Consider the following 25,378-nt stretch of genomic DNA (forward strand, 5'->3'; position numbering starts at 1 on the left):
TTCTTGGACTCGGGAAGGGAACCATCATTTGGAGCCAGAAACTCCTCACAATCCAGCTCCTTTAGTCTCAGGTTCCTCTGATTCCAGAGGGTGAGTTATAACAGAGACATGTTATAGAGAAGAACTGGCAAGGACGCAGAAGGCAAAGGTAAGAAAAACATACAGAATCTAGGAGTGGACAGAAAGCCAAGGACAGTGGGTAAGGAGTAGGATCAGAATGACGAGAGGTGAATAATGGGCAGCAAAGTGCTGGATGGATACAACTGGACGAAGGTGACACAACAGAAAATCAGAGAGGACAACAGTTGCCAAGGGGAGAGGTATGGGCCCACGTTAACAGGGCAGAGAAGAAAGGCCCCCTGTACCTTGTAGCCGTGGCGGGCAAGAACTTCCCATTCTCCGCTTGTTAGGGCAACCTCCTCAATGAGAGGGCATTTGAAGTCCCCTGAAAAGAGAAAGAGAGAGACAATGCAAGATAAACGAGAGGCCCAACATCACAAACAGTAACAGAATGTGTGTGTTGTGTGCCTTCAAATTGTTTTCAACTTATGGTGACCCTAGGGCTGTGTGAAATCCTGCATTCAGCATGGATTGAACTCAATGGCCCATAAGGCCCATTCCAACTCTATGAATAAGAAAAAGCTTCGATGGTTTAAAAAGTATTCTAGAAGAAAAGACCTCCCCAGCCACCATGGAGACAGTAGAGTGGATTGTCTTGGAAGTCTCACCTTTGCTTGGAAGATAGGGCTGCGTCCAGTCATAGCTGCCCCGTTGCAAGAGGGCTGTGACCCTGTACAGGTGGCAAAACCCTGTCTTGCATTCATTGGCTCGGATAAAACGCAGCTCTTCCTCTTCCCCCTCCGGCTGGGTGAAAGGGTAGAAAATGTCGTGGACCTAGCAGAGAAAAGCAATTTTATATTCTTCAAATCCTCCCACTCTGAGGCCCTGCCATCAACAACAGAACGATACACAGATCAACATGGAAATCACTCCTCCCTACCCAGGGTCACACAGTGTGGGTGTATGTGTGTGTGTGTATATATATACCCACTCTCTTCCAAGACAGCATTCTCTGAAGAGGCCATCCACAGATGCTAGCGAAACATCAGGAATAAATTCTTCCAGAACATGGCCACATAGCCCAAAAAGCTCACAAAAAACTATGGATGCCGGCCATGAAAGCCTTCGACTTCAAATTTTAAAAAGGTTGATAATAATTCAAAGAAGGCCCTTCAAAGTCTCCTGTGACCCCCTAACCTCTCACGGTCACCTACTGATGATTTAGGCCAATAATGTCTTTCTTTGTCCTGGGAGAGAAAGGGTTTTGCCTGCTACCAGTTCCTGATCCTCTTATCTGACTGAATCTAGAACCTTTTGGCACGTAAAAGAGATGCTCTCCCTCTGAGCTATGGTAGAGAGATTCCAGCAGCAAGGTAAAGGGGGATTTAATATAGGTAGGTGTGCAAGGATGGCGAGGGAGATGCGTTGTGTCACCATCCATACAGCCTTCTAAAACAACAGGTGAAGGTGTCATCGCAAACCGCATCTTTGCGTCACTACAGGCTGAGTCCCCCTTATCCAAATGCTTGAGACCAGAAATGTTTGGGATTTCAGATTTTTTTTTTTTTTTTTTTTTTTTTTTTGGATTTTGGAATATCTGCATATACAGAATGAGATATCTTTTAGGTGGGACCCAAATTTAAACATATAATTTGTTTATATTTCATATACCCCTATAGCATGGAAGTAACTTTGTACGTAATATTTTGTGCATGAAACCCAAGCTTGTGTACGCAGAACCATCAGAAAGCAAAGAAGTCACTCTCTCGGCCACCCATGAAAAAAGTTTTGGATTTGAGAGTATTCCAGAATACTGGATAAGAGAGACTCACCCTGTGCCATCAACACAACCACCCCTTCCCCTTACGTTTATCCAGACGTCAGTGACTTCTTCATAGATGACAAACGGGTGGACATTTTCAGGCACGGCTTTGGCAAACTCCAAGCGCTGCTCCTCGCTCTCCGGAACAGGAATGAAGAGCGCGGGAGGGAATAGGACAAGTTGAAGGTGCTGCTGAGGTCTGTCGAGGAACATGGCCCAAGCGCTGATAGGAGAACAAGGAAGGGTGGAGGGAGAAATGAGGATAGAGCAGGAGAGATGGAGGAAGGGAGAAAAGGAGATATAATGAGAAGGGGAAGGAGAGAAGGAGGAAAGGAGGGAGAAAGGGAAGACAGTAACAGGGAGAAAAAGAAAGGAGGAGATGGAGAAGGAAGACAGAGAGAGAAGGGGAAAGGGGAGAGGGAGTGATGAAGAAAGAAAGGATGGAAATAAATGAATGCAGAAATCAAGGCTGCAGACCCAAAGGAACTAAGATGGAACCCAAAGTTCTTTGACCTCAAAAAACATCCCTGACACCAGCTGAGTGAACAGAAGGAGGGACTGGATGTTTCACATCCAAGGCCTCTCTCATTCAGCATCCCAGTTTCCCCAACCGTATTATTTTCCAAGTGCAAGGTGTAAAGTCAAAATCATCTGCCCTGGGATTGTCTGTCTCTAAGGTGAAAATAGTAAGATTAAAAACACCTACATATTTTAGTTTAAAGTTCATAAGCTTTTAGAGAGCTGGTCAGACTTTTCTAATGGAGGAACCCCACAAAAGCTAGAAAACTATCGTGTAGCAGGGATGTGTTGTGGCCACAGATTCCGCCCCGGGGTTTCAGGTTCCCCATTCCCCAAACTGTCTGAACAAGGATAAAGGAGCATGCCCAATCCCCCAACTCATCTTGATATCTACTTACTATTTGCCATCCCGGGTCCACCCAGCCCGGGCAATGTACTCCACGTTTGGGAACATGGTCTCAAAGGGGTGCACCAGCTCCTTGTCCTGGGCATGCCCAATCTACAAACAGAGGAGGGAAAGGAGGTCATGCTAAGGAATATTTTAAAAATCAGGTTTTTTTCAAGTGGGGGGGGGGGGAAGAACAGGAAAAATTGTTTATTTCTGCCACCACCACCCCCTTCATGGCTTCAGCATTTCCAGAAAATTTACATTTCTTTCCCTGTATACTCCATGCCATGTCTGCCATGTACACTTCCATCTGCCAGTAAGAATTCTTACTGGTAACTAAGTACATCATGGCAGAAATACTCTTTACCCTTTGCCTCCATCAGCCTTTAACTGTTGTCTTCCTATACTTCAGCAAACCAGAAAATCCAAGATACTGATAACAGAAGACTAGATTACCTTCCCCTGACTGTCTGTTTGAAATTCTGCAAGCTTTAATGCAATCTTGGGGTTCTTGCTGCCTGAAACAGAGGGCAAAGAAATTTAAGAGATCTAAATATGTTTAACATTCTTATCCAGATTTCCTTACTGAAATGACTTGCAGGTACACAATGACAGTTGTCCACATTTGTTCACCCGATCTAATACACACTTCCTTCAAACTTCCCCCATCACTTTCACACTGACCTGTTCTAGGATACCGGTACGAATCTGTCTTTCTTTCTTCCAGGGCAGGGGAAGGAACATGAATAACTTCTACCTCCGACTCGTCCACCTCCTCATAAAGGATTCGTAATGTCTTCCAGCCCTCTGGACCTAGAAGAAAATGGACAAGACAGGATGCTGCTAAAGCATCAGGTTCACTTAAAGCAGTCAGTTAGCATGAGAGGCTGCCTTGAGGTTCCACAAGGGAGCTCTGGGAGAAAGAACACTAAATTTCATAGGCTTCTGGTCGAATCTAAGGGAGCTCTTCTCATGGAGGTAATCTTCAGTGGTAGTACCTTATTTGGGAATAAAGGAATGTGACTTGGAGTACCTGTGACAAGCCTAATCACCCAGGGCCTTCGAGTGCTCACCTTCTTGGCAAGCCTTGGGACACCACCAGTACCCTGTAAACCGATCAAACTCTTCCTGAATGACAAATGTAGCGACACCGGCTGATTTGGGGTCATCTAGCACACTGGATAAGCCTGTAGAAGGAAAGATGGAGAAGGAGGAGGAAGAGGAGAATAATAATAGGAATAAGAATTTTGGCTAGAAAACTGCATAAACAAGACCTCCTTATATACCTAGGATTCCACTGATTCATCCAGCCCAGTGGTTCTCAATCTTTGGTCTTACAGTTGATTTGGACTTCAGCTCCCATAATTCCTGACTGTTGGCCAAGTTATCTGGGGCTTCTGGGAGCTGAAGTCCAAGCCAAATGGAAGACCAAAGGTTGGGTCCAGGTGACTTTATATCAGTGGCTTTCAATTCCTGGTCCAGACGTTTTGGACTTCCATTTCCTAGAATCCCTGAACAATGTCTAAGCTAGCTAGGGCTTCTGGAAGCTGAAGTGCAAAACCACCTACAGGACACAGATGAAAGACCAAATCACTGTCCTGTATCACCTCCAGTATCCCACGGTATGGGCCTTCCACTTTTCCATCATTTGTCCTGGCTATGCTTTTCTGGCTGGCTAACATCACTGCTGTACATGCCATACTGCACTAATTCTGCAGTGTAGCCATAGCCTAAGCTGAAGGCCTCTGACACCACCCCTTCCATTGCATCTTCTGTAGATAACGTTCCTCTAGACGAGCATCAGCGTTACCTTTCTGGCAAAAAGTCAACCGTCGTTCTTCTCCCGTCTCGATGTTCGCTACCCACAGGTCATTGTTGTTGATGAAGGCAAAGAAAGAAGGATCAGCCGAGCAGATCTTGGGGTCCATCCTGGGCCCCGAACACTGCGTCTTAATCTCCAGCGGCTTCATCGGAGAGACCTGCAGGGTAGAAGATGAGCATATTCAGCAAGTTGTACAAGTTGTGTGAGAGACATGGGGAAAGGTTTCCCCCCTCCTTCTCCCCTTGTCATAAATGTTGTTGTTATTCTGTTGTTTCTGACTTATGGCAACCTTATCACAGGGTTTTCTTAATAAGATTTGTTCAGAAGGGTTTTGCCTTTGCCTTAGGGAGTGTGACTTGCCCAGGGACATTAGCCAAGTCAGATGGTAAGCCTCTCCTAAGAATGTAGACATACTCACCATGAAACCGTTTTTGCCTCCATCCCGGCAGTGAAAAAGGCTGTTGCTGGCCTGGAAAAGGAAGAGGCCACTCTCGCTGTGGAAGTCATAGGAGGTGATCCCAAAAACACCCAGCCGCTTCCGCTCCCTCAGCAGCTCTTCCTCCCTGGAGTACATTCCATGGTGGGGGGTGGCCTGACAGAGAGCAGTGGGAGCCAACAGGGATGAAGGAAGAGGTGGTGAATCAAGAACCTGCACAGTAGAGAAATGTCTGCCACAGACCTGCTGGGTGCCCATGAGCAAATTCCCTTGCTTGACACACAACAGGACAGAGGAGAAAACATGATCATACTGGATGTTCCTGGACTCCAGTTCCCATCACTGGTCTGGTCCAGCAATGTCCAGAGCAGGGCAAACAAGGAACAGTTATTGAGAGGGAAGTAGAACAAAGGACGCATGAAATGCACAATGCACTCTTGCGAATTTTGTTCAGTGATGTCTAATGTCCACCCTATTTTCTAAAAATGGCATCAGGATTTTATTTTATGTTATTTTAATGACTGGAGAAGAACAGCAGGGACAGTTCTTGACTCCACCAAGCACACCACTTGACCTCGCTCACCTGGAAGTGATCCAGCATTTGCTTCCACGACAACAAGAGCAGGGCTTCCTTCCGTACCTTTTTGGGAATCTCGGAGTAGAGGAGGGAGTTTTCCCTACTGCCGTATGGCATTCCTATTGAAGCAGCAAAGCAAAGTAAGAAAGGAGAGAGAGGGGAATGAAAAGGAAGTACTGTAAAAATAATCACATCATAACTCCAATACTTTTAAAGAGATCAGAAGAATCCCTTTGGCCTTCCATCCAAAATGGTTAAATACTTGAAGTAAGATAGGAAAGCCTTCCAGAAGTCGCAGAATTACAGCTCCCAGCATCCTTTATCCTTGGCTAGGGCTGTTGGGAACCACAATTGCACAACTGCTGGAGGGCCATACAATTCCCACCTCTGTTCCAAACCTACTTAAAACAGTTTTTTAAGAATGCAAACACTTAAGAGGAATATAAAAACAGCACTGTGACTTATGTTCTCCAACAGTAATGATTCCTGTGACGGAAATCCTACCCTGAGAACCCACCCACACAGAACTTTGGTGAAAACCAGTCCCCAAAAGAATTCGCCTTCAATTCGCCTTACAGAAAAAGCGGATGAGGGGAACCTTTGGTTCGCAGGAAGGAAAAAACTGAATTACATTTATAAAGGAAAAAAATAGCACAATAACTGTTCACTCTCCAACAGCAACAATTCCTGAACTGGCTAGCTGTACGGTATCGCTGTTAACGTTTTACTCCACAAAGATATCCACAGGGTGCCACTACTGCAAGCCAAAAATCCTGCCTTCAGAGAGTTAGCCTTTGAGATAGGGCCTCAGTAGCCAGCCTTTTAAAGGTTTGGGACACATATGTGCATGTCTGTGGTGGAAATTATATGCAAAGGACCAGATTATACAGAACCTTGAACCTATAGAAGGTCAAAAACAGCCTCCTCAACAGAGTTGAGTTGCTTTTCCACTAAAGGTTTAGGATGGGACAATTCAGCTTGAAGGAGGGATAAAATCAGGATAGTGAAATAAGTGAAAATGAGAGCTGCAAACGAGAGGAATGAGAGGTAGATAAGATACCTCCTCTTCTCTACAGCCAGATAACTAACTTAACCTTTGCTTGGCAGTACTCACCTAGATAATACAGCCGATGGGAATGAGGGCTCGATTCTTCGGTTTTCCGAACAAACTGGAAGTCGTGGGGTGCCTTGTTCACAATCATCCCTGTGTACTTCCGGCTGCTGTGAATGATGTCCCGCAGCCCCTCCCACGAATGCTTCTCCACCTGGAAGCGGGACGCTGACGTGTCCTCCATGTCCGCCGCTTCAGCACTATCCGAGAGAGCATCCACCGCTGTCATCCTAGGCCTTCCTCCTGAACTGGTCAAGGAACTAGAGGAGGAACATGTACAGAGAGAATACTAAGAGATCTTGGGCCACCTCACTGGAAGCTCAGCAAAGGCAGAGCCAGCCTGAGAGGCAGTTCCACTACTGGGGTGCAGCTACTAAGAAGGCCTTCATGTATCTACCAATCTAGGGTTTAGGAGACATGCAACAATTTAGAAGAGCAGTGATGCAGGGCTAGGATATATTTCACCTGTTTGCACCCATGTTCCAACCTTTTCCAAACCACTACATGCAGAAAACTAGCAAAGGCAGGAAGAAGTTTAAGCTAGACTGATCTCCCTGTTGCTTCTAGGCAGAACCAGAGAGACAGCATAATCGAATCATAGACTCCTAGACTTGGAAGAGACCCCATCCAGTCCAACCTCTGCCATGAAGGAATACACAATCAAAGCACTCCCAACATATGGCCATCCAGCCTTTGGTTAGAGTGGTTAGAAGTTAGGCCCTGTATAGACCAGCCTGAAGGGCCAGCTTGGGGGCAGAGTCAGGGATAGCATCTACACAACGCATGCCTCAGCTCTGCTACCAGGGTGATGGGACACCACGCAGCGCACTGCACAGCACACAGTGCTCCTCTGGTGCTGTGTCTACATGACATGGTACCAAAGGAACGCTGTAAAGCTGTGACGCCATGATTATGGCACCCTTTCCAGGGTGCAAAAAGGAATCGCTTTTTGCGACTCCTTTTCGTGCCCTGGAAAGGCCAGATGGGGTTGCCACAGCCCCGATCTGGCTGTAAAAGATGATACAGTTGGAAGAGACCCCAAGGGCCATCCTCTGATGATAGCTCTGTTTTTCTGGACAGAGGTACCATCTTGGGACTGGCCCAAGATTGTAGGCTGGGAGTGTGCATTTTTCTGTGCTTGTAGGACAATTAATGTCACATGATTTGCCCAGAGCTATGGGCAAACCTAGAAAGCTGGTTTGGTATAGTGTTTTGAGTATTGAAATATGACTCTGGGGATCCGGGTTCGATTCCCCGCTTGGCCGTTGGGCAAGTCACAGCCCCTTAGACTGGTATTTGGGAAGGGCAGCTTCACATTTGCACTCAACCATGGATACCGCGGACAGCGAAAAGGACAAACAAGTGGGTCCCTGAACAGCCTGAACTCTCCCTGGAAGCCAAGACGATTAAACTGAGGCTGTCATACTTTGGCCACATCATGAGAAGGCATGGCTTACCAGACAAGACAACAATGCTAGGAATGGTGAAGGGCAGTAGAAAGAGAGGAAGACTGCACACCAGATGGATACACTCTATTAGGGACGTCATGGGTCTGAATCTACAGGGCTTGAGCAGAACAGGGGAGGATAGGGGGCTAGGAGATGTCTCATCCACAGGGTTGCCATGAGCTGAGGCCGACTCAAGGGCAGTTGACAATAACAACAACAGTTTATACACAAGAGAGCCAGGGATCCGGCTTCTGACTGTCGCAATGGAGACTGCAGGCAGGAGGGGGGGTTGGAAATGTGAGCCTGCCGCATCCCAACCAAGAGGAGAACAAACCTTCATGACTCGCAGCAGCAGTTGCCTGGTAAGTCATGATGGGTTTGGGCTGCAAGATGCTACTTAGCTATGCAACGAAGACAAATGACAGAACTAAGAGTCACACATCGAACTCCAGCCTAAATAGAGATTCTGTTTGCCCAGTTATTTATGGAGTGGCATGATTTGAGAAAAGAGCATCATGCTTCCTCGGCCCCAACCTCAACCCTCCAGGGCACGGCAAACACAGTATTTAACAGCCTCCATGACTTTTACCCAGTAGCTTTTCAATTGTTCCCTCTGAACTAATACGCCTTCCACTCCTCCAATGGCCTCCCAAACAGGTCAGGAAAGTTACCTTCTCCGACTTCCTGGGCTTTCGTTTTCCAGCCGAACCCTCTTTATTTTCCGCATCAACTGCTAAGCAAGCCTTGGACAGGGTAAGAAACTAGAAGAGGAAGAACAATAAATATGTATTACATACATATAGCCTGGAGGTAGTTTTATGCAATGTACTACTCTATATGTACGTACTATATACACATATACATACACACTCACTCAGCTTCAGAAAAGGTTTCACCTCAGGGTTGTCATAATCAGAAGGCACACAGCAACAATATATATGTGTGTGTGCATGTGTGTGTGTAAACTATTATTGTTGCTGTGTGCCTTCAAGTCATTCCCAGCTTATGGCGACTCTGAGGTGAAACTATCATGGGGTTTTCTGAAGCTGAGAGTGTGCGACTCGCCCTAGAAGACACAGTGGGTTAGATATGGAGGAGTGGGAGGTGCCTCTTTTTGCCCCGCCCCTTGTTTCCCAGCCATATTATTGCTGTTATTAGATATGGAGGAGTGGGAGGTGCCTCTTTTTGCCCCGCCCCTTGTTTCCCAGCCATATTATTGCTGTTATTAGATATGGAGGAGTGGGAGGTGCCTCTTTTTGCCCCGCCCCTTGTTTCCCAGCCATATTATTGCTGTTATTAGATATGGAGGAGTGGGAGGTGCCTCTTTTTGCCCCGCCCCTTGTTTCCCAGCCATATTATTGCTGTTATTAGATATGGAGGAGTGGGAGGTGCCTCTTTTTGCCCCGCCCCTTGTTTCCCAGCCATATTATTGATATGGTGTGGGAGGAGCCTCTTTTTGCCCCACCCCTTGTTTCCCATCTATCATATTATTATTATTGTTTAGATATGGAGGAGTGGGGAGCCTCCTTTTGCCCCGCCCCTTGTTTCCCAACCATTATAGTAGCTGGGAAAAGAGGGTGGGGAAAAGAGGCTCCTCCCACTCTTCCAAATAAGGCTGGGAAACAAAGGGGTGGGGCAAAAAGGCTCCTCCCACTCCTCCATATCTAATAATAATAATAATAGTAGTAGTAGTAGTAGTAGTATCTCCTATCCTCCTGGGAGGCTTAAGATGGGATACAATATAGACTGAAGTAAAATAAAGCCTTTTAAAGAGAAAAGAAACACGTGGCTGGTGCAAGGTGGGCGTGGCCAAGGCAGCATGGGCGTGGCCAAATGGAGCATTTTTGCATATAGGTGTGGCCAAATCTGAAGAACCCAACCAGGGACTTGGGGGCGTGGCTTTAGAGGTGCTCCAAGGGAGGGGCGTGGTTGGGATGCAGGGCGCGCGCATGCGCTGAAAGGGCGTGGCCACAGGACCCCTCCCCGCCCCTTCCCCTCAGAATAAACAGTCAGGGACCCCCCTCAGAGACAGAGAAAGATTCTCCCAGATGGGCGTGGTTAGATCCGCTTAGCCCCGCCCCCGAGGGTCCAGTGACTCACTCCGTGGCTTGTGGGCCTCTAGTCCCGCTCCGAGTGCGGGGAAAGGGGGGAAAGGGAAGGGGTCGGCGGCGGGAGCGGAGGAGGCTTCACTCCCGCTCCATTTCCCGTCCTGGAGGCTGAGGGAACTCCCGGAAACGGGAAGGGAAAAGGGAAGGGGGGAGGAAAGGGAAACCGCCGGCCTCTCCCGAGCCTCCCACCGCGCTCTTTGAACCGGAACCGGAAGTGCAGGGCGAGTGTGACTCTGTGTATGAGTTGTGGTGGGCGGGACTTGAAACAGGCCGGGCGGCCACGCCCACGTTGCCTTCCCCTTTGTCGCGAGACTGAGGCGCCACAGGCCTCGAACTCTCGCGATAAGTAGGGCTTGTTGTTCTTCTCGCGAGAGTGGCTTAAAAAAAGGCGGGAAAGCCTTTTTACCTCAGCATTTGAATATTATTTATTATTTAAATATTAATTTTAAAAAATTTTATGGAACAGTTTTTTAAAATGATATTTTATTATTTTTATTTGCGACTGCGATCAATAATTAGCAACACAATAGTGGTCCGTCTGTCTAGGGAAGAAATCACTGGAGGAAGCTGCTGGCACCTCCTTCATCCATGAGCACAGATCTGCATGGAAGGAAGAGGGTCACCCTGGGACACGGCACCTCTTCTTTGCCCCTATTCCAGTGTTAAGAAATGACAGGCAGTTTCCTCTGGCAAAAAGGCCCTCCCTGTATTCTGGCAGTCACAAAGGACAGGACTTGCCCATAGAGAATCATTGGAGATTGCTTGCCCATAGGGAATAATGGAGATTGCTTGCCCATAGAGAATCATTGGAGATTGCTTGCCCATAGGGAATAATGGAGATTGCTTGCCCATAGAGAATCATTGGAGATTGCTTGCCCATAGAGAAACATAGTACTTACTTGCCCTTAGGGAAACATAGTACTTAGTTGCCCTTAGGGAAACATAGTACTTACTTGCCCTTAGGGAAACATAGGGAATTGCTTGCTCTTAAGGAATAATGGAGATTGCTTGCCCATAGAGAAACATAGGGTTTATGTTTCCCTAAGGGCAAATACAATAAATACTATGTTTCCCTAAGGGCAAGTAAACCCTATGTTTCCCTATGGGCAAGCAATCTCCAATGAATCTCTATGGGCAAGCAATCTCCAATGATTCTCTATGGGCAAGCAATCTCCAATGATTCTCTATGGGCAAGCAATCTCCAATGAATCTCTATGGGCAAGCAATCTCCAATGAATCTCTATGGGCAAGCAATCTCCAATGAATCTCTATGGGCAAGCAATCTCCAATGATTCTCTATGGGCAAGCAATCTCCAATGATTCTCTATGGGCAAGCAATCTCCAATGATTCTCTATGGGCAAGCAATCTCCAATGAATCTCTATGGGCAAGCAATCTCCATTATTTCCTATGGGCAAGCAATCTCCAATGATTCTCTATGGGCAAGCAATCTCCAATGAATCTCTATGGGCAAGCAATCTCCAATGATTCTCTATGGGCAAGCAATCTCCAATGATTCTCTATGGGCAAGCAATCTCCATCATTCCCTATGGGCAAGCAATCTCCAATGAATACCTATGGGCAAGCAATCTCCATCATTCCCTATGGGCAAGCAATCTCCAATGAATCTCTATGGGCAAGCAATCTCCAATGAATCTCTATGGGCAAGCAATCTCCAATGATTCTCTATGGGCAAGCAATCTCCAATGAATCTCTATGGGCAAGCAATCTCCAATGATTCTCTATGGGCAAGCAATCTCCAATGAATCTCTATGGGCAAGCAATCTCCATTATTTCCTATGGGCAAGCAATCTCCAATGATTCTCTATGGGCAAGCAATCTCCAATGAATCTCTATGGGCAAGCAATCTCCAATGAATCTCTATGGGCAAGCAATCTCCAATGAATCTCTATGGACAAGCAGTCTCCATTATTTGCTATGGGCAAGCAATCTCCATTATTTCCTATGGGCAAGCAATCTCCAATGAATCTCTATGCGCAAGCAATCTCCATCATTCCCTATGGGCAAGCAATCTCCAATGATTCTCTATGGGCAAGCAATCTCCAATGAATCTCTATGGGCAAGCAATCTCCAATGATTCTCTATGGGCAAGCAATCTCCAATGAATCTCTATGGGCAAGCAATCTCCAATGATTCTCTATGGGCAAGCAATCTCCAATGAATCTCTATGGGCAAGCAATCTCCAATGAATCTCTATGGGCAAGCAATCTCCAATGATTCTCTATGGGCAAGCAATCTCCAATGAACCGCTATGGGCAAACAATCTCTAATGAATCTCTATGGGCAAGCAATCTCCAATGATTCTCTATGGGCAAGCAATCTCCAATGAATCTCTATGGGCAAGCAATCTCCAATGAATCTCTATGGGCAAGCAATCTCCAATGAATCTCTATGGGCAAGCAATCTCCAATGATTCTCTATGGGCAAGCAATCTCCAATGAATCTCTATGGGCAAGCAATCTCCAATGATTCTCTATGGGCAAGCAATCTCCAATGAATCTCTATGGGCAAGCAATCTCCAATGATTCTCTATGGGCAAGCAATCTCCAATGAATCTCTATGGGCAAGCAATCTCCAATGAATCTCTATGGACAAGCAGTCTCCATTATTTCCTATGGGCAAGCAATCTCCAATGAATCTCTATGCGCAAGCAATCTCCATCATTCCCTATGGGCAAGCAATCTCCAATGAATCTCTATGGGCAAGCAATCTCCAATGAATCTCTATGGACAAGCAGTCTCCATTATTTGCTATGGGCAAGCAATCTCCATTATTTCCTATGGGCAAGCAATCTCCAATGAATCTCTATGCGCAAGCAATCTCCATCATTCCCTATGGGCAAGCAATCTCCAATGAATCTCTATGGGGAAGCAATCTCCAATGAATCTCTATGGGCAAGCAATCTCCAATGAATCTCTATGGGCAAGCAATCTCCAATGAATCTCTATGGGCAAGCAATCTCCAATGAATCTCTATGGGCAAGCAATCTCCAATGAATCTCTATGGGCAAGCAATCTCCAATGAATCTCTATGGGCAAGCAATCTCCAATGAATCTCTATGGGCAAGCAATCTCCAATGAATCTCTATGCGCAAGCAATCTCCATCATTCCCTATGGGCAAGCAATCTCCAATGAATCTCTATGGGCAAGCAATCTCCAATGAATCTCTATGGGCAAGCAATCTCCAATGAACCGCTATGGGCAAACAATCTCTAATGAATCTCTATGGGCAAGCAATCTCCAATGATTCTCTATGGGCAAGCAATCTCCAATGAATCTCTATGGGCAAGCAATCTCCAATGAATCTCTATGGGCAAGCAATCTCCAATGAATCTCTATGGGCAAGCAATCTCCAATGAATCTCTATGGGCAAACAATCTCTAATGAATCTCTATGGGCAAGCAATCTCCAATGATTCTCTATGGGCAAGCAATCTCCAATGAATCTCTATGGGCAAGCAATCTCCAATGATTCTCTATGGGCAAGCAATCTCCAATGATTCTCTATGGGCAAGCAATCTCCATCATTCCCTATGGGCAAGCAATCTCCAATGAATCTCTATGGGCAAGCAATCTCCAATGATTCTCTATGGGCAAGCAATCTCCAATGATTCTCTATGGGCAAGCAATCTCCAATGATTCTCTATGGGCAAGCAATCTCCATCATTCCCTATGGGCAAGCAATCTCCAATGAATCTCTATGGGCAAGCAATCTCCAATGAATCTCTATGGGCAAGCAATCTCCAATGATTCTCTATGGGCAAGCAATCTCCAATGAATCTCTATGGGCAAGCAATCTCCAATGAATCTCTATGGGCAAGCAATCTCCAATGAATCTCTATGGGCAAGCAATCTCCAATGAATCTCTATGGGCAAGCAATCTCCAATGAATCTCTATGGGCAAACAATCTCTAATGAATCTCTATGGGCAAGCAATCTCCAATGATTCTCTATGGGCAAGCAATCTCCAATGAATCTCTATGGGCAAGCAATCTCCAATGATTCTCTATGGGCAAGCAATCTCCAATGATTCTCTATGGGCAAGCAATCTCCATCATTCCCTATGGGCAAGCAATCTCCAATGAATACCTATGGGCAAGCAATCTCCATCATTCCCTATGGGCAAGCAATCTCCAATGAATCTCTATGGGCAAGCAATCTCCAATGAATCTCTATGGGCAAGCAATCTCCAATGATTCTCTATGGGCAAGCAATCTCCAATGAATCTCTATGGGCAAGCAATCTCCAATGATTCTCTATGGGCAAGCAATCTCCAATGAATCTCTATGGGCAAGCAATCTCCAATGAATCTCTATGGGCAAGCAATCTCCAATGAATCTCTATGGGCAAACAATCTCTAATGAATCTCTATGGGCAAGCAATCTCCAATGATTCTCTATGGGCAAGCAATCTCCAATGAATCTCTATGGGCAAGCAATCTCCAATGAATCTCTATGGGCAAGCAATCTCCAATGAATCTCTATGGGCAAACAATCTCTAATGAATCTCTATGGGCAAGCAATCTCCAATGAATCTCTATGGGCAAGCAATCTCCAATGATTCTCTATGGGCAAGCAATCTCCAATGAATCTCTATGGGCAAGCAATCTCCAATGAATCTCTATGGGCAAGCAATCTCCAATGAATCTCTATGGGCAAACAATCTCTAATGAATCTCTATGGGCAAGCAATCTCCAATGATTCTCTATGGGCAAGCAATCTCCAATGAATCTCTATGGGCAAGCAATCTCCAATGATTCTCTATGGGCAAGCAATCTCCAATGATTCTCTATGGGCAAGCAATCTCCATCATTCCCTATGGGCAAGCAATCTCCAATGATTCTCTATGGGCAAGCAATCTCCAATGAATCTCTATGGGCAAGCAATCTCCAATGAATCTCTATGGGCAAGCAATCTCCAATGAATCTCTATGGGCAAGCAATCTCCAATGATTCTCTATGGGCAAGCAATCTCCAATGAATCTCTATGGGCAAGCAATCTCCAATGAATCTCTATGGACAAGCAGTCTCCATTATTTCCTATGGGCAAGCAATCTCCAATGAATCTCTATGGGCAAGCAATCTCCAATGAATCTCTATGCGCAAGCAATCTCCATCATTCCCTATGGGCAAGCAATCTCCAATGAATCTCTATGGGCAAGCAATCTCCAATGAATCTCTATGGGCAAGCAATCTCCAATGAATCTCTATGGGCAAGCAATCTCCAATGAATCTCTATGGGCAAGCAATCTCCAATGAATCTCTATGGGCAAACAATCTCTAATGAATCTCTATGGGCAAGCAATCTCCAATGAATCTCTATGGGCAAGCAATCTCCAATGATTCTCTATGGGCAAGCAATCTCCAATGAATCTCTATGGGCAAGCAATCTCCAATGAATCTCTATGGGCAAGCAATCTCCAATGAATCTCTATGGGCAAACAATCTCTAATGAATCTCTATGGGCAAGCAATCTCCAATGATTCTCTATGGGCAAGCAATCTCCAATGAATCTCTATGGGCAAGCAATCTCCAATGATTCTCTATGGGCAAGCAATCTCCAATGATTCTCTATGGGCAAGCAATCTCCATCATTCCCTATGGGCAAGCAATCTCCAATGATTCTCTATGGGCAAGCAATCTCCAATGAATCTCTATGGGCAAGCAATCTCCAATGAATCTCTATGGGCAAGCAATCTCCAATGAATCTCTATGGGCAAGCAATCTCCAATGATTCTCTATGGGCAAGCAATCTCCAATGAATCTCTATGGGCAAGCAATCTCCAATGATTCTCTATGGGCAAGCAATCTCCAATGAATCTCTATGGGCAAGCAATCTCCAATGAATCTCTATGGGCAAGCAATCTCCAATGAATCTCTATGGGCAAACAATCTCTAATGAATCTCTATGGGCAAGCAATCTCCAATGATTCTCTATGGGCAAGCAATCTCCAATGAATCTCTATGGGCAAGCAATCTCCAATGATTCTCTATGGGCAAGCAATCTCCAATGATTCTCTATGGGCAAGCAATCTCCATCATTCCCTATGGGCAAGCAATCTCCAATGAATACCTATGGGCAAGCAATCTCCATCATTCCCTATGGGCAAGCAATCTCCAATGAATCTCTATGGGCAAGCAATCTCCAATGAATCTCTATGGGCAAGCAATCTCCAATGATTCTCTATGGGCAAGCAATCTCCAATGAATCTCTATGGGCAAGCAATCTCCAATGATTCTCTATGGGCAAGCAATCTCCAATGAATCTCTATGGGCAAGCAATCTCCAATGATTCTCTATGGGCAAGCAATCTCCAATGAATCTCTATGGGCAAGCAATCTCCATTATTTCCTATGGGCAAGCAATCTCCAATGATTCTCTATGGGCAAGCAATCTCCAATGAATCTCTATGGGCAAGCAATCTCCAATGAATCTCTATGGGCAAGCAATCTCCAATGAATCTCTATGGACAAGCAGTCTCCATTATTTGCTATGGGCAAGCAATCTCCATTATTTCCTATGGGCAAGCAATCTCCAATGAATCTCTATGCGCAAGCAATCTCCATCATTCCCTATGGGCAAGCAATCTCCAATGATTCTCTATGGGCAAGCAATCTCCATCATTCGCTATGGGCAAGCAATCTCCAATGAATCTCTATGGGCAAGCAATCTCCAATGAATCTCTATGGGCAAGCAATCTCCAATGAATCTCTATGGGCAAGCAATCTCCAATGAATCTCTATGGGCAAGCAATCTCCAATGAATCTCTATGGGCAAGCAATCTCCAATGATTCTCTATGGGCAAGCAATCTCCAATGAATCTCTATGGGCAAGCAATCTCCAATGATTCTCTATGGGCAAGCAATCTCCAATGATTCTCTATGGGCAAGCAATCTCCAATGAATCTCTATGGGCAAGCAATCTCCAATGATTCTCTATGGGCAAGGAATCTCCAATGAACCTCTATGGGCAAACAATCTCCAATGAATCTCTATGGGCAAGCAATCTCCAATGAATCTCTATGGGCAAGCAATCTCCAATGATTCTCTATGGGCAAGCAATCTCCAATGATTCTCTATGGGCAAGCAATCTCCATCATTCCCTATGGGCAAGCAATCTCCAATGAATACCTATGGGCAAGCAATCTCCATCATTCGCTATGGGCAAGCAATCTCCAATGAATCTCTATGGGCAAGCAATCTCCAATGAATCTCTATGGGCAAGCAATCTCCAATGAATCTCTATGGGCAAGCAATCTCCAATGAATCTCTATGGGCAAGCAATCTCCAATGAATCTCTATGGACAAGCAGTCTCCATTATTTCCTATGGGCAAGCAATCTCCAATGAATCTCTATGGGCAAGCAATCTCCAATGAATCTCTATGCGCAAGCAATCTCCATCATTCCCTATGGGCAAGCAATCTCCAATGAATCTCTATGGGCAAGCAATCTCCAATGAATCTCTATGGGCAAGCAATCTCCAATGAATCTCTATGGGCAAGCAATCTCCAATGAATCTCTATGGGCAAGCAATCTCCAATGAATCTCTATGGGCAAACAATCTCTAATGAATCTCTATGGGCAAGCAATCTCCAATGAATCTCTATGGGCAAGCAATCTCCAATGAATCTCTATGGGCAAACAATCTCTAATGAATCTCTATGGGCAAGCAATCTCCAATGAATCTCTATGGGCAAGCAATCTCCAATGAATCTCTATGGGCAAGCAATCTCCATCATTCCCTATGGACAAGCAATCTCCAATGAATCTCTATGGGCAAGCAATCTCCAATGAATCTCTATGGGCAAGGAATCTCCAATGAACCTCTATGGGCAAACAATCTCCAATGAATCTCTATGGGCAAGCAATCTCCAATGAATCTCTATGGGCAAGCAATCTCCAATGAATCTCTATGGGCAAGCAATCTCCAATGAATCTCTATGGGCAAGCAATCTCCATCATTCCCTATGGGCAAGCAATCTCCAATGAATCTCTATGGGCAAGCAATCTCCATCATTCCCTATGGGCAAGCAATCTCCAATGAACCTCTATGGGCAAACAATCTCCAATGAATCTCTATGGGCAAGCAATCTCCAATGAATCTCTATGGGCAAGCAATCTCCATCATTCCCTATGGGCAAGCAATCTCCAATGAACCTCTATGGGCAAACAATCTCCAATGAATCTCTATGGGCAAGCAATCTCCAATGAATCTCTATGGGCAAGCAATCTCCAATGAATCTCTATGGGCAAGCAATCTCCATCATTCCCTATGGGCAAGCAATCTCCAATGAACCTCTATGGGCAAACAATCTCCAATGAATCTCTATGGGCAAGCAATCTCCAATGAATCTCTATGGGCAAGCAATCTCCAATGAATCTCTATGGGCAAGCAATCTCCAATGAATCTCTATGGGCAAGCAATCTCCATCATTCCCTATGGGCAAGCAATCTCCAATGAACCTCTATGGGCAAACAATCTCCAATGAATCTCTATGGGCAAGCAATCTCCAATGAATCTCTATGGGCAAGCAATCTCCAATGACTCTCTATGGGCAAGCAATCTCCAATGATTCTCTATGGGCAAGCAATCTCCATCATTCCCTATGGGCAAGCAATCTCCAATGAATCTCTATGGGCAAGCAATCTCCAATGATTCTCTATGGGCAAGCAGTCTCCATTATTTCCTATGGGCAAGCAATCTCCAATGACTCTCTATGGGCAAGCAATCTCCAATGATTCTCTATGGGCAAGCAATCTCCATTATTTCCTATGGGCAAGCAATCTCCAATGAATCTCTATGGGCAAGCAATCTCCAATGAATCTCTATGGACAAGCAGTCTCCATTATTTCCTATGGGCAAGCAATCTCCAATGAATCTCTATGGGCAAGCAATCTCCAATGAATCTCTATGGGCAAGCAATCTCCATCATTCCCTATGGACAGGCAATCTCCAATGAATCTCTATGGGCAAGTATGCTTTCCCTCTGGGCAAGTCCTGTCCTTTGTTTTAGTACGTCCCCTATACTTGTCCACTATTTCCAGGGACAAAACGTAGGACAAATTCGAGACCGAACTGTATGACAACTGCAGGACAAAACTCAGCCCAAAGTGTAGGACATTTAAGGTCCTCCATTTTTCTTAAATGCCCTTAGTTCTTGCAGGATCATAGCACTAATATCAGCTTGTCCCAATGATCCTCTTCTCGCCGTCATACTCCTAGTTTCCATTCACTTACCATCTAACCAAACACTTTCTATCTTCTTCTCTCTTTATATAGTATCCTTATTCAACTTACGACGCTTCAATTTCTAATATTCCAATACTACAGCATTCCAATACTGCAGTCTCTAATATTATTAATCATACAGAATACTTTACATATAATGCATACCTAGGCAAGGGTCCGATATGATAACTTTTAATGATGTTGACTTTCCCAAAGGTGTATATCCTTAAGTGTTTCTTGAAGTTGATTCCTGGGGTTAATCTTCTTACCTGTTGTCACAGCTGTTTCTTTCCTCCTTGTTGCCTCTCTTTCCTTAACTTGTCTTATCATCTATTTCAGAGTCTTTCCACCTGTTTGCAGCAGTATATTGCCCAGAACAAGGGGTAGGCAATCTTTTTGAGCCGGGGGCCGGGTTGCTGTCCCTCAGACAACTGGGGGGGCCGAAGCCAAAAAATAAATAAGTAAACAATTTTTAAAAATAAATAAATATATAAATAAACCAGGACAAATGTAGGACAAAATTTTCAAATGGAAGACACTTTTTTTTAAAAAAAATGGAGGACACGCGAAAAAATTTGCTGATTTTTAAAAAAATGTGAATATAAATGCATGTTTCTGAGGCTTCTATAGACAATTGCCTCCCAAAGGCCCCGGCGGCAGTCGGCGGCAGGACTGGGCTGGGGCCGGTCCCAAGGCCTCGCCGGGCCGCATCCGGCCCACAGGCCGCAGGTTGCCTACCCCTGGCCTAGAATGAGCTCTGGCTGTTCCTTATTCAACCCAATTTTCTCCAGCCCTCAACCAATAATGTCCTCCAGACATTTTTCTACTCTTATCAGTTCATAGGCCTGTTACAGACTGCCAAAATAAAGCTGCTTCGGGTCTCTTTGGAGGTATGCTATTTAAATGATGCCTGGGTCCTAAGAGTCCGGAGGTTGCACCAAAGCCGCACTCCATTCCTAAGCACTGGAGTGCAGCTTTGGTGCAGCTTCTGGATTCTTAGGGTGCATGCATCATTTAAACAGCATACCTCCAAAGAGACCCGAAGCAGCTTTATTTTGGCAGTCTGTAACAGACCATAGTCTTCTTCCAAAATAGGTCAAGTCCTAACAATTATTCCCTTTGATATTCTGTTTGTAAGTCTTTACTTTTTACTTGAAGCAGCTTTATTTGGGCAGTCTGTAACAGGCCAAAATAACATTAAATAAAATTAAATTCTATAAACCACTAAAAAAAGTAATAATGATATTTTATTATAACAAATAATAATATCATTTTAAAAAACTGTTTCATTAAAAAATTGGTAACACTGCGTGACGGGACCAATCAGAGGCGGCCTTGGTGGGAATATAAACCCGGGCCTTTGAGCAATGAGCAGAAGAGAGAGAGAGAGAGAGACAAGGGAGAGGTGATGGCTGGGGAAGGAGGCGTCAGGGTCTGCCTGCTCCTTGCCAGGTGGGTCGGAGGGGCCTGGTTGGGAATGGGCTGGGGCTGGTGGGCGGGGGTCTTCCAGCCCTTTTCCCGCTCATGGCGAGCCTATCCTGGGGTTTTCTTAGCAAGGTGGGTTTGCCATGACCATCCCCTGGGGCTGAGAGAGTGTGACTTATAGGTTTCTTCAGAGAGGGCTTGGCCATTGCCTTCCCCTGAGGCTGAGAGAGTGTGACTTATAGGTTTCTTAGGGCTTGGCCATTGCCTTCCCCTGAGGCTGAGAGAGTGTGACTTATAGGTTTCTTCAGAGAGGGCTTGGCCATTGCCTTCCCCTGAGGCTGAGAGAGTGTGACTTATAGGTTTCTTAGGGCTTGGCCATTGCCTTCCCCTGAGGCTGAGAGAGTGTGACTTATAGGTTTCTTAGGGCTTGGCCATTGCCTTCCCCTGAGGCTGAGAGAGTGTGACTTATAGGTTTCTTAGGGCTTGGCCATTGCCTTCCCCTGAGGCTGAGAGAGTGTGACTTATAGGTTTCTTAGGGCTTGGCCATTGCCTTCCCCTGAGGCTGAGAGAGTGTGACTTATAGGTTTCTTAGGGCTTGGCCATTGCCTTCCCCTGAGGCTGAGAGAGTGTGACTTATAGGTTTGTTCAGAAGGGTTTTGCCATTGCCTTCCCCTGAGGCTCAGAGGGGTTTTGCCATTGCCTTCCCCTGAGGCTGAGAGAGTGTGACTTATAGGTTTGTTCAGAAGGGTTTTGCCATTGCCTTCCCCTGAGGCTCAGAGGGGTTTTGCCATTGCCTTCCCCTGAGGCTCAGAGGGGTTTTGCCATTGCTTTCCCCTGAGGCTCAGAGGGGTTTTGCCATTGCCTTCCCCTGAGGCTGAGAGAGTGTGACTTATAGGTTTCTTCAGAGGGGTTTTGCCATTGCCTTCCCTTGAGGCTCAGAGGGGTTTGGCCATTGCCTTCCCCTGAGGCTGAGAGAGTGTGACTTGCCCCAGAGTCACCCAATGGGTTTCCATGGCCTAACAACCAGGATTCAAACCCTGTTGAAACCACTACTCCAGGCTGCCTCCCATCCACACACACACTTCCAAATAGTAATTCAAGGCAAGTTATTGCATGTTTCTTCAGAGGTCTGTGTGCCATGGCCGTCCTCTGAGGCTGAGAGAGTGTGACTTGCCCCAGCCAGTAGGGTTGCTATATCCCGCTTGTACCCGGGACTGTCATGCTTTTTGGGGGTGTAGAACTGTCCCCGCCCGGTTTTTATAAATGGTATTACATGTCCCGGGTCCAGCCCCAGCTGACCCAGCGCTCCTCTGCGGGTCTTCAGGGAAGAGAAGGGAAGGGGGCTACGCAGAGCAGAGGCAACGCTTGCCTGCCTCCATGGCTGGGTCCCTCTCCCTGGCTCTGTCTTGTGTGTGTGCGCACTCCCATCCTTCCTCAGAGTCAGAGGCAAGCTCTTCCCTTCCCTTCCTCCTCCTCCTCAAGAGGAAGGAGGAGGCAAAGAAGAACTTTGGAGGAGTTGAGAAGGAAGAGTAAGTGGACGGAGGGAGCCTGGCCTCTCCCTCTCTCTCTCACACACACAAACACACATATACACACACATACATACATACACACAGAGACACACACATACACACACACACATATATATACACACACACACATATATATACACACACACATATATATATACACACACACATATACATACACACAAACATATATACACACACATATATACACACATGCAGACGCAGATGCAGACACACACACACATATACATACAGACACACATACACACACATATACACACACACATATATATACACACACACACATATACATACACACAAACATATATACACACACATATATACACACACGCAGACTCAGACAGACACACACAGAGATGCAGACAGACACGCAGACACACACACACACATATACACACATTATAAATTAGATGCATTTAGTTTCAGCGGTTCTCCAAAATCTGCATGTCCCTTAATTCTATTATTATTGTTATTATTATTATTATTATTATTATTATTATTATTATCTGAAAGAGCCTGCTTCCTCAGAAGTACCACAGCCTCAACATAGAAAACATATCCAAGAGTAGCTTCATTGGCCATGTAGCAAAATACTATAATGCTCAAAATCCACAAAACAGTGACACCTTTATTGGCCAACCAAACTGTTTTCTGGACTTTGGATGTTATTGTTTGCTGTTGTTAACCACCATCAAGTCTGCCCCCCCCCCCCGACTCATGGTGACGCTATGGATGTGACATCTCCAAGACTCTTCTATCCTCTAAAGCTCCGCTCAGGTCTTGCAAGCTCAAGCCCATGGCCTCCTTAATGGAGTCCGTCCATCCAGCGTGTGGCCTCTTTGTAGCCCACTTTTCCTGGCATGATTGTTTCTTCCAATGAGTCCTGCCTTCTCATGCTGTGGCCAAAGTACAACAGCCTCATTTTAACCATCTGGCCTTCCAGGGCTTCATAGGATCAAGGAGCCCCTTTTTTTCATCCTTTTGATCATACACAATTGCACCTTCTGCCTTCTTCCCTAGCACCACATCTCCAATGAATTAATTTTCTTCCTATCTGCTTTCTACACTGTCTGGAAATGGGATAAATTGCATAGAATAAGGTATCTAAAATAGAGGCAGCCGCCACTAAAGTAAAATTTAGCTGCCAGCTTATTTGTTCTCTTTACATGGGAAGATATTGCTGTTTTGCCCCTAGCTTCCGGCATCAAAACAGATTGGGCTATCCTCCTTCACAGCACTTCATTCCAATGGATTGCATTAAATGTTTTCCACTGAGGTGTACTCTACAATATATTTATGCATAGCCATAGCCTGGGGTACGATCCATCTTGGGCATTTCCAAAAAATTAACAATGAAAGATACCATATCAGTGAATATATTGAGATTTAAGATGTTTTTAGCACAATAGATGTTTCCAGAAATGCTCTGATAACCAGGAAATTCTGTTTTGTTTCTTAAGAGAAAAAGAAGACCTTGGAGACGAAGTCCAGAGGGCATGGAAAAGCGAAGATTGTACTGTGTCACAAATAGATGGGGACAAGTCTTTCACCTTTGGTAAGTTCTTATCCACTGGAACAACTTATAGCTGATCAATATTTCATAGCTAACTGGAATTAAGGAAACATGTTCAAGGGCACCATGTTGGCAATGTAGCAACATACAAGAAAAGGAGCGATACCTTTATTGGCCAACCAACCAAAATGCAAAAAGATACATCGTGCAAGATTTCTAGGTTCCATTGGCTTCTTCATCAGGTAAAACATATTAGGAATCATACAGGAGGGGAAAAGTGGCAACGGTGGAGTCATAGGCCTCCATTTTGTACCAGACATGGGTCTGTTACAGACTGCCAAAATAAAGCTGCTTTGGGTCTCTTTGGAGGCATGCTATTTAAATGATGAGTCCGGAGGTTGTGCCAAAGCCACACTCCATTCCTAAGCACTGGAGTGCAGCTTTGGTGCAGCTTCCAGACTCTTAGGACCCATGCATCATTTAAATAGCATGCCTCCAAAGAGACCCGAAGCAGCTTTATTTTGGCAGTCTGTAACAGGCCATTGTTTCTATTGTAGTCCAGCAGCTGTTATGGATGTATCTCAAGAGGCAAACAAAGGCCATTCCCGCTCTTGGCTATGTGGAGACCAGGGACAAGGGGCAATAAAATACTGGTCAAATAACCTCCCTTGAGATCCAGGTTGTCCCTGGGTGCCAAAGCCGCAGATGCTGGCGAAACGTGAGGAATAAACTCTTCTCGAACATGGCCACCTACCCCGAAAAAAACTCATGTTATAAAATCAAAGAAAGTCATTTTGCAGAGTGGTGTAGTTGTTTCAGTGGTGTAGTTGTATTGGCCAGGGTTCAATTCCTTGCTTGGTCATGGAAACCCACTGGGTTACCTTGGGCGAGTCACACACTCTCAGTCCCAGAAAACACCATTATCGGTTCACCTTAGGGCAGCGGTTCTCAACCTGTGGATCGCAACCCCTTTGAGGGTCGAACGGACCTTTTCACGGGGTTCTCCTAAGACCGTCGGAAAACACATATTTCTAAGGATGTTAGGAACCGAGATAAAAATAATTTTATGGTTGGGGGTCACCACAACATGAAGGAATGTATTAAAGGGTCGTGGCATTAGGAAGGTTGAGGACCACTGCCTTAGGGTCACCATGGCGTGTTACAGACAGGCCAAAATAAAGCTGCTTCGAGTCACTTTGGAGGTATGGTATTTCAATGATGCATGCGTCCTAAGAGTCCAAAAGCTGCATCAAAGCCACGCTCCAGTCCTAAGGACTGGAGTGCAGCTTTGGTGTGGCTTTTGGACTCTTAGGACTCATGCATCATTGAAATACTATACCTCCAAAGTGACTC

The 25,378-nt window shown here is 45.4% G+C and overlaps 1 protein-coding gene across 4 annotated transcripts in view; it reads right to left on the minus strand.

Annotated features, from left to right (window-relative positions):
* DPP9 (dipeptidyl peptidase 9) overlaps window positions 1–10,527 on the minus strand; it is a 32,739-nt gene extending 22,212 nt beyond the window's left edge. Inside the window, exons 1-13 of one of the 4 annotated variants that reach the window (XM_089535698.1) lie at window positions 10,284–10,527; window positions 8,855–8,944; window positions 6,739–6,995; window positions 5,631–5,743; window positions 5,030–5,203; window positions 4,600–4,768; window positions 3,863–3,976; window positions 3,474–3,602; window positions 3,246–3,307; window positions 2,800–2,900; window positions 1,928–2,105; window positions 729–894; window positions 366–445 (exon numbers count right to left, since the gene is read on the minus strand). In XM_089535698.1, coding sequence (XP_089391824.1) covers window positions 366–445; window positions 729–894; window positions 1,928–2,105; window positions 2,800–2,900; window positions 3,246–3,307; window positions 3,474–3,602; window positions 3,863–3,976; window positions 4,600–4,768; window positions 5,030–5,203; window positions 5,631–5,743; window positions 6,739–6,995; window positions 8,855–8,910 — 1,599 coding nt within the window. In that variant the 5' untranslated portion in view covers window positions 8,911–8,944; window positions 10,284–10,527. Of the gene's footprint in view, window positions 1–365; window positions 446–728; window positions 895–1,927; window positions 2,106–2,799; window positions 2,901–3,245; window positions 3,308–3,473; window positions 3,603–3,862; window positions 3,977–4,599; window positions 4,769–5,029; window positions 5,261–5,629; window positions 5,744–6,738; window positions 6,996–8,854; window positions 8,945–10,283 lie in introns of all 4 variants that reach the window. The other 3 variants (XM_089535693.1, XM_089535694.1, XM_089535695.1) reach the window with 3 other exon arrangements.
* Between the last annotated feature and the right edge of the window lie 14,851 nt (window positions 10,528–25,378).

This window comes from Sceloporus occidentalis, unplaced genomic scaffold, assembly GCF_023333645.1.
Source record: "Sceloporus occidentalis isolate IW3139 unplaced genomic scaffold, rSceOcc1.0.p SCAF_8, whole genome shotgun sequence".
Taxonomy (NCBI): domain Eukaryota; kingdom Metazoa; phylum Chordata; class Lepidosauria; order Squamata; family Phrynosomatidae; genus Sceloporus; species Sceloporus occidentalis.